This window comes from Toxorhynchites rutilus, chromosome 1, assembly GCF_029784135.1.
Source record: "Toxorhynchites rutilus septentrionalis strain SRP chromosome 1, ASM2978413v1, whole genome shotgun sequence".
NCBI classification, from domain to species: Eukaryota; Metazoa; Arthropoda; class Insecta; order Diptera; family Culicidae; genus Toxorhynchites; species Toxorhynchites rutilus.
In genome coordinates, this window is record NC_073744.1 from 72,641,973 (window position 1) to 72,650,996 (window position 9,024).

A 9,024-nucleotide genomic window follows, 5' to 3' on the forward strand; every position below is an offset into this window, starting at 1 on the left:
TTCAGAGACTCAAAATATAAGGGGTTTAAGAACCTCATCTATCGGATTCTATAGCAAACTCAAATTGGAACATTTTTGCAGTTGAGTTATTAACTAAAGAGAAAATTGATGAACAGAAATCGATCAAATCACTTACACCCTCTTCCTTCTGAGCCACTCAGTTAAAATCGTTCAAAAATGTGAAAAGATCGAACTAGCGGGCACTTAGAGAATTCGTTGATGTTCCAACACTCCGCGCGATGAATCGTCCCCAGATTTTAAAACAATATTGAAGATATCAGAATTAATTTTCTATCATAACAATTTCCCATAAATGCTTCTATTTTTTCAGATATCTACAATAAGCGATCGAATCATAACAGTGCAGAAGAATGTTTTTAGTATATCTTTCCGCTTCTAGCCGCGCAATCAATGACTCCCTTTCCAAGCAAGATGTAGGGGAGAAGGGGGGAATTTGGACCACCTAGGCAAATTGCCTAATATTTCCAAAACAATACGGTCTAAATAAAAATGTTACATTGTATACTGAGCTACACTTGTTTTCTCTCAATAAATAATGTTTAATCAATACATGAAGCTTCAATATACCAATTATATCATAAAATAAAAGAGATTATTTTTAGACATAAAAATTTGATGCGGGGTGATTTTGACCGTCTGTAGGGTGATTTGGTCCAGTGTGTGTTTCATCGAAAAAAAACATACTTATGTTTATGTAAATATTTTGGGATAATGTTAAATCAGTAACAATGTTTTGGGATCGATACCAGGTGTCTTGGCCAGATTCCAGACCAGAAAAGTTGAATTGAAACCATCTCGAATTCTGCATGTGTTGCGGGAGAAGACCGCAGGGCAGAACACAGCCACATCATTAACTAAGGACTGTAACAGTGACGTTGCCAAAGCTGTCACGAATGTCAACAATGATAAAAACATCCGGAATAGAAGCCATCATTAAAAAGCAAGTAAACAGGAGTGCGAGCAAAAATTTATTAAAAAATTGTTTTTGTTAAATCACGGAGAAAATTGAATTTAAAACCAAGAAGGAACGAAAAATGTAAATATTTAATAATTATTAAAATAATGAATTCGTAAAATGAAATATATTTACAGCTTAAAGCGATATAAACGCCAAATAAAAGCGTTTGCTTTTGAGATCGTCCGAAACACACTTCGTGAGCTTACAAATCTTTAAGATTTTTCCTTTGCACACATCGTTTTGACACTCTCAGCCGTGGGAAACAGAAGATATGTCCACGCATAAAATGAAGCTGGGAGCATATCCGAAAACGAAGAAGGATAACCAACCTAATCTGGAATCGACACCGAGAAATTGCAACTCATGTTCGCACCCAGACTCTATGGAAGATATGGTGGAATGCGAAAAGTGTCTCAAGTGGTATCACTACTCATGCGCTGGCGTAGATGATTCCGTGAAAACGAGTAACTTTGTCTGCAAACTGTGTCCCGCTTTGACCTCGAAAGCTTCTATTTCCGGTAGAACTTCGTCATCCAGTAAACGAGCGGCGACTGTGCAAATCGAGCTACAGCAGTTGGAAGAGGAAAAGAGGTTACGTGAAAGATTACTTAAGGAGGAAAGTCAACAGGAGAAGGAGCTGCAAGAGAAGGAAAATGCACTCAAGGAACGAGCCATTCAGAAGGAAAGGGAGCGGAAGGAGAAGGAGAGGAAAGAAAAGAAGCAAATGGAGGAGGAGTTTATATCCAAAAAGTTCAGCATGATGCAGAGTTTATTGGATGACAGTGATTGCGGAAGCGTGAAATCAGCAAGGAGTGGTACCGGTAAGGTGCAACAGTGGTTACAAGTTCAGCAAATAAAGACATCGGAAACAGTCTCCGGAAATACAATCATCCCGACTGTTGTCCCGTCGCAAGCAGACAAACCGATAACTGACGTCACAACGTATCCAGCTACCGAACAAACAACTAAATTAACTCCGTCCAAAGGGAATCAGCTACTTCTCCCTCAGCAAACGCAATTAGCAGGATTGCAGAGTCACCATGCAACGTCATCAGAACCGTATCGTCAGCGTGAATATCCAACTCACTCGCAGCAAGGAGCGGCATCGTCCGCAAATGTACAGAGAGTTCCCGTACAGTCGGAGGAGATTTGTCAGGCGTGGCAAATACAGAAGCAGACACCGCGCGGGGTATACATCGATGCAGTTCAGCAGTCAGCGATGCAGCCCATATCATCTTTATGTTACTCTACACAACCTACTATAGCACATCCCCCGAACCCAACCGACGTACAAGCGTCAATAAGGAATGAGGTAAGCCTACCGCGTCCATTGTTTGGAGCATGCCTGACATCCAGTGTTCAGCCACCAGCAGGTCAGTGTACAGAAAATGTTCAATCGAATTCTATGTATCCGCAATTACACTCAATGCAAACAATAAATTGCCATCCATTGACTTATACAACACCTCGAGCGTATCATAATCACCAACACCCGTCCTCCGTTGCACCCAATCCTATGCATAGTGCAGCGATTTGTGATCATAACGGAACGCCATCTATGACTATTTTAAATAATCAACCACCTATTATTTCCACATCGTTAGCCGCAAGTACACCTATTAATGTCAATGTTGGACCGAGCACCCATCAACTTACCGCACGCCAAGTAGTTCCAAAGGAGTTACCGATATTTAGTGGAGACCCTTCCGATTGGCCAATCTTCATCACCAGCTACAACAACTCTACGCAAATATGTGGATATTCAGATTCGGAGAACCTTATGAGGCTGCAACGAAGCATTAAGGGCTGTGCTCTCGATGCCGTAAAGTGTTTTCTTTTACATCCGTCAACTGTCCCAAATGTTCTCTCCACCCTATACACGCTCTATGGGAGACCCGAAATAATTGCAAACAATCTTCTAAATAAAATACGATCGACCCCATCGCCAAAGGCGGACAAATTGGAGACGTTGCTGAATTTCGGACTCATAGTCCAGAATTTATGTGCTCATCTCAATGCAGTGAGAATGGAAAATTTCTTGAAAAATCCCATGCTGCTGAATGAGTTAGTAGGTAAACTGCCGACAAATATACGGTTAGATTGGGCACTATATCAACGCCAATTCGAATCACCAGATCTAGCCACGTTTGGGGAGTTTATGTCTACGATTGTCACAGCAGTCAGCCACATAGTTCCGCCCGTATTTCAAAGTTCCCACAAAAATGAACAGCAAAAAGAGAAAAGGTTCATCAACGCGCATGTCATCGAAGAAAACAGCAATGTATTCAATAATTCTGACAACCAACAAAAACCTTGTCCTGTATGTCAGAGGATTGGACATAAAGTAAAAGATTGTTTCGAATTCAAAAAACTTGATGTCGACAGTCGTTGGAAAGCAGTGCAGCAGAACCATTTGTGTCGACGTTGTTTAGTGCCACATGGAAAGCGACCTTGTAAGAGCTTTGTGTGCGGCATAGATGGCTGTGAATACAGGCATCACAGACTTCTCCACTCAACAAAATTGCGCGAAAAAACCAAACCGGCAACAACGTCTGGAACAGTCACCCTACATCATGAGAAAGGAAAATGCGTTCTCTTTAGAATAGTCCCCGTCACAATATATGGAAGAAATATTTCCGTCGACACCTTCGCATTTTTAGACGATGGATCGGAGCTGACACTAATAGACAAGCAGCTTGCTGATCAGCTTGGAATGGAGGGTCAGGCCGATCCTCTCTGTCTACAGTGGACCGGCAATGTGACTCGTAGAGAAGCCGATTCGTGTGTTCTTCAATTAACAATATCTGGTCGTGAAGTCAATAAAAAGTTCCCGTTGAGAGATGTCCATACCGTGACTAATTTAAAACTTCCGAAACAAACGTTGCGGTTCAGCGATATGCAAACTCAATTCCAGCATTTGCGCGGACTTCCAGTAGAAGATTATTGTAACGTTTTTCCGTCTATACTAATCGGCTTGAACAACACTCACCTCATCACCAATTTGAAAATACGAGAAGGGAAATCAAATGAACCAGTGGCAGCGAAGACCAGACTAGGGTGGTCTATTCACGGAAGCATACGAGATGGTGATGATCCACACGACCATCGTCATGTGCACGTATGCACGCGATCACACGACGAAGATCTGCACAACCTTGTACAAAATTTCTTCAATATTGAGGGGGCAGGAGTATCCGCTGTCCGTACGTTGGAATCTGCGGATGATCAACGCGCTCGTGTCATTTTGGAGCAAACCACATCGCGCACAGAAACAGGCCGTTTCGAGACGGGGATACTTTGGCGATACGACTATTTGGAGTTCCCAGACAGTCGTCCGACCGCTGAACGCAGGTTATTCTGTTTGGAGAGTAGACTGAATAAGCATCCACAGCTATATGAGAAGGTGAGGCTGCAAATAGCAGAATATCTGCAAAAAGGATATGCGCACAAGATTACAGTAGAGGAACAAAATTTATCAGATCCCCGACGAGTTTGGTTTCTGCCATTGAATATAGTAGTGAATCCAAAAAAGCCAGAAAAGCTACGCCTGGTATGGGACGCAGCAGCGAAGACAGAACAAATTTCATTCAACAGTATGGTTCTCAAAGGACCAGATTTTCTGGTATCATTACCTGGTGTCCTGTTTCGTTTTCGTCAGCGACAAATAGCAGTTACTGGCGACATTCAGGAAATGTTCCACCAAGTCCTGATTCGCAGTTCTGATCGCCAATCGCAAAGATTTCTTTGGAGGAATGATTCCTCGTTTCCCATCGATGTGTATGAGATGAACGTAGCGACATTCGGTTCGACGTGTTCCCCTTGCAGTTCACAATTCGTGAAAAACTTGAACGCTAAAGAATTCGAACAACAATACCCGAGAGCATCCAAGGCCATCCTAGAAGATCATTATATGGATGATTATCTGAGCAGCTTTGATAGTGTGGACGAAGCAGTGGAAGTGTCGACGCAAGTGAGAACTATCCACGAAAAGGCAGGATTTCGTATGCGAAACTGGTTGTCGAACTCCAAGAAGTTAATGGAAGTGATGGGAGAAAATGCGACAGACAAATGCAAGCAATTTACTGTCGATAAAACAAGTGAATGCGGGCGAGTCCTTGGTCTACAGTGGATTATGGAAGAAGATGCTTTTCAATTTACCTTCGGCGATCGCAATGTAGTTCAGACTCTTTTCGAGCGCGATTCTCCGCCTACTAAACGGGAAATTCTTCGCTTCGTTATGAGCTTCTTTGACCCTCTTGGTTTAATATCAATGTTGGTAATACAAGGGAAAATTATCCTGCAAGATGTATGGAAATGTGGTTTAGATTGGGATGAAGCAGTGCCACACGAAATATATATTCGGTGGAAACGCTGGCTAGTCTCTTTACGATGTTTAGAGTTGATCACGATTCCACGTTGTTACTTTCCCATGTACGATCGATGTAACTACAATGATATGGAGCTCCACGTCTTCGTAGATGCAAGCGAGGAAGCTTATTCAAGCGCAGCATATTTTCGAATTGTGGAACGAGGGGAAGTCAGATGTGTCTTGGTATCGTCAAAAACCAAAGTTGCTCCTGTGAAATCCCTTTCCGTTCCCCGTCTCGAACTGCAGGCTGCTATAATCGGAGTCCGTTTGGCGAAGATGATCACAGATTCTCACACCCTGGAAATTAAGCGTCGTACATTCTGGACAGATTCTAGCACTGTTCTGTCCTGGATTTGCTCGGACCATCGCCGTTATAAACAGTACGTTGCCGTCCGAGTAGGAGAAATCCTGAGCGAGTCAACCATGGCCGAATGGAGGTGGGTCCCATCACAGATGAATGTAGCTGATGAGGCTACAAAATGGAACCAGAACTCCGTGTCCAGTTCCGAGTCTCGTTGGTTCAAAGCACCTGAATTCCTGTACGACGATGAAGAAAGCTGGCCTCGTTCGAAACACGTTGTGACAGAAACAAAGGAGGAAATCCGTATGGGTCGCGTACATCAACACGAGAGAGTTGAATCTCTTATCACCTTCGAACGTTTCTCCAAATACGAACGATTGATCAGAGCAGTGGCGTTCGTCTTCTTCTTCGCACGCACCTGTAAAAAATCGACGTCGATAAGCCATCCTCAAGGATTGTTGCAAGAGGATTTGAAAAAAGCAGAGACTTATGTTTACAGACAAGTTCAAGCAGAAGGATTTTCCATGGAATTGACAAAATTCCAAAGAAATGGGTCGCAGAAATGGAGCCAGTTGAATAAAAATAGTGTACTATACAAACTCTCACCGTACCTGGACGAAGACGGAATCATTAGATCTGATAGCCGCTTCAGCGAGGCTTTATGTGTGCCTTACGAAGTAAGAAAGCCTGTTATCCTACCGAAGGACCACTATGTTACAAGGCTGCTAGTCAACTATTATCATCGTAAATTCGGACACAATAACAAAGAAACAATAGTGAACGAATTGCGACAGAACTTCTATATTTGTAAAATGCGAGTGGTCGTTCGCAAAGTGGCGAAAGAATGCATGTGGTGTCGCGTATATAAATCTACCCCGAAAATTCCACGAATGGCACCACTACCAGCAGCCCGTTTGACACCATACGTTAGGCCATTTACGTTTGTAGGCCTAGATTATTGCGGGCCATTCCTGATTCGGCTCGGTAGATCAAATACCAAACGATGGATAGCGTTATTCACCTGTATGACTGTGAGGGCAATTCATCTAGAAATAACAGGCTCTCTCTCTACAGAATCCTGCAAGTTTGTAATCCGTCGGTTTATAGCCAGAAGAGGTTCTCCACAGGAAATATATAGTGACCAAGGAACAAATTTTCGCGGCGCAAGTAATGAATTGATCAAAGAAATACGGGGTATTAACGAAAAACTCGCTGATACATTTACTAACACCGCTACCCAATGGCATTTCAACCCTCCTGCTTCCCCCCACATGGGTGGGGCATGGGAACGCATGGTGAAAACTGTGAAAATAGCATTGACTTCTCTTTCATTGCCAAAAAAACCGGATGACGAAATATTTTCCACTGTGGTCACTGAGGTGGAAGCGATGGTTAACTCGAGGCCGCTTACGTATATTCCGATTGATCCATGTAATGGGGAATCCCTAACACCAAACCATTTTTTGCTGCTCAGTTCGTCAGGAGTCGTGCAACCAACAAAACCACCAACCGACGAACGTATTGCTCTTAAAAATAATTGGAATCTTGTGCAGGTTCTACTCGACCAGTTCTGGAGACGCTGGACCAAGGAATATCTTCCAACGATAGCTAATCGCAGTAAATGGCTAGAAGAGGTGAAGGCACTATTGGTGGGAGATTTAGTCTTGATAGTAGATGAAGCAACGAGGAATAGTTGGACGAGAGGACGGGTGATTAGGGTGTATCCTGGAAAGGATGGTCGCATTCGTAGAGCGGATATACAGACTAAAAGCGGTATTCTACAGAGGCCAGTTACTAAATTGGCGGTCCTTGAAATTGAGGATAACGGTATGGCTGGGTCAAATCACCAGCAATACGGGGCGGGGGATGTTGCGGGAGAAGACCGCAGGGCAGAACACAGCCACATCATTAACTAAGGACTGTAACAGTGACGTTGCCAAAGCTGTCACGAATGTCAACAATGATAAAAACATCCGGAATAGAAGCCATCATTAAAAAGCAAGTAAACAGGAGTGCGAGCAAAAATTTATTAAAAAATTGTTTTTGTTAAATCACGGAGAAAATTGAATTTAAAACCAAGAAGGAACGAAAAATGTAAATATTTAATAATTATTAAAATAATGAATTCGTAAAATGAAATATATTTACAGCTTAAAGCGATATAAACGCCAAATAAAAGCGTTTGCTTTTGAGATCGTCCGAAACACACTTCGTGAGCTTACAGCATGAATCTTTTCACTGTTGGTCGAGCATTTTCAAGTACTTTTGATGCTTGGTCAAAGAAAATCCGTTCTCGATGGCCTGCGTTGCTCTTTCAAGCTCCTCCGTCTTACAACGTTGTCTGTCCATCCTCTTTTTGTAATTCAGCGGCATCTGGAATCAATTAGACAAAAGAAAAGTCTCAAACCTGTAGGACCAATTCACCCCACAGAAACGTGTCCATGTTACCCCACACAACAAGCAAAAATTAAAATGCAATTAATTTCATTTATTGCTATCAAACTTACAGTTTCGCTACATCAAATTGTTCCTCTTCTGTAGGCGAACAGAACTTTACTGCACAATATACGAAAAGTTTGTTTAATTAGCGGGAAAAATCTTAAAACAACGATCGGAAAACTCACATTTTTTGACGATCAAAGTGCTTGCTGTGTTTATGCTACCGTTTCCCTCTACTTATGAAGTTTTACCAAAGTTTTTTTTACTTTAGGTACATACGGTTCAACAATAGAAGGAAATAACATTATAAAAAACTCAAGTTGAGCCGTAATTTTTGAGATAAAGGGGCGGTCCAAATCACCCCATATGACCAAATCACCCCGTGTTACCCTACTTCTGTTTGGCTCCCATCGGCGGGGAAAAGAGCACTATCAGCTTACGGCGATGGTGACAAAAAATAACGCTGATTGTAGCTCCACTGATTTCGCTCAGGGTGGAGGAGAATGTTGTGCATATACCGGGAAGGAGATTACCAGATCCAGAAGATCCGGAAAGGGATGTTACATTGGTTTTGCATAAATGCTAGAGCAAAAGGAGGTTGACAATGATTGCAACAGGTTCGAGTTTACGTTTAACTCTTTGTGGTCGTTTGTCTGGTGTCAGCCACCATACCTTTTTTACCGTTCTGGTCGTTTGTCTGCCCTCAGCCACCACAGCAAGAAAATATGCTTATCTTATATTTTACTCAAGTAAGTATCAGTTTATGCTTTTGCTAAACGAAGCTTGATGTCTAGTGAACCTGTTCACGAATCAATCAAAATAGACAACGGTATTCAGTATCAAATGAAGTACTTTTTGGAATAAACTTTGAGTGCTTTGAGGCACCCCTAAATCATGTCCGTTTGAGCTGAAATTTAGCACAGGTCGTTTTTTTGG

At 42.4% G+C, this 9,024-nt stretch overlaps 1 protein-coding gene across 1 annotated transcript; it reads left to right on the top strand.

Annotated features, from left to right (window-relative positions):
* The first annotated feature begins 1,265 nt into the window (after positions 1–1,265).
* LOC129782533 (uncharacterized) lies at positions 1,266–7,565 on the top strand. The gene has a single exon (XM_055789665.1). It carries the CDS (start codon positions 1,266–1,268, stop codon positions 7,563–7,565), a length of 6,300 nt encoding a protein of 2,099 aa, XP_055645640.1.
* Positions 7,566–9,024: the final 1,459 nt, after the last annotated feature.

What these genes read in the sequence shown, in the direction of transcription:
- LOC129782533 (XM_055789665.1), top strand. Translation starts at nt 1,266, where the DNA reads ATGAAGCTGGGAGCATATCCGAAAACGAAGAAGGATAACCAACCTAAT.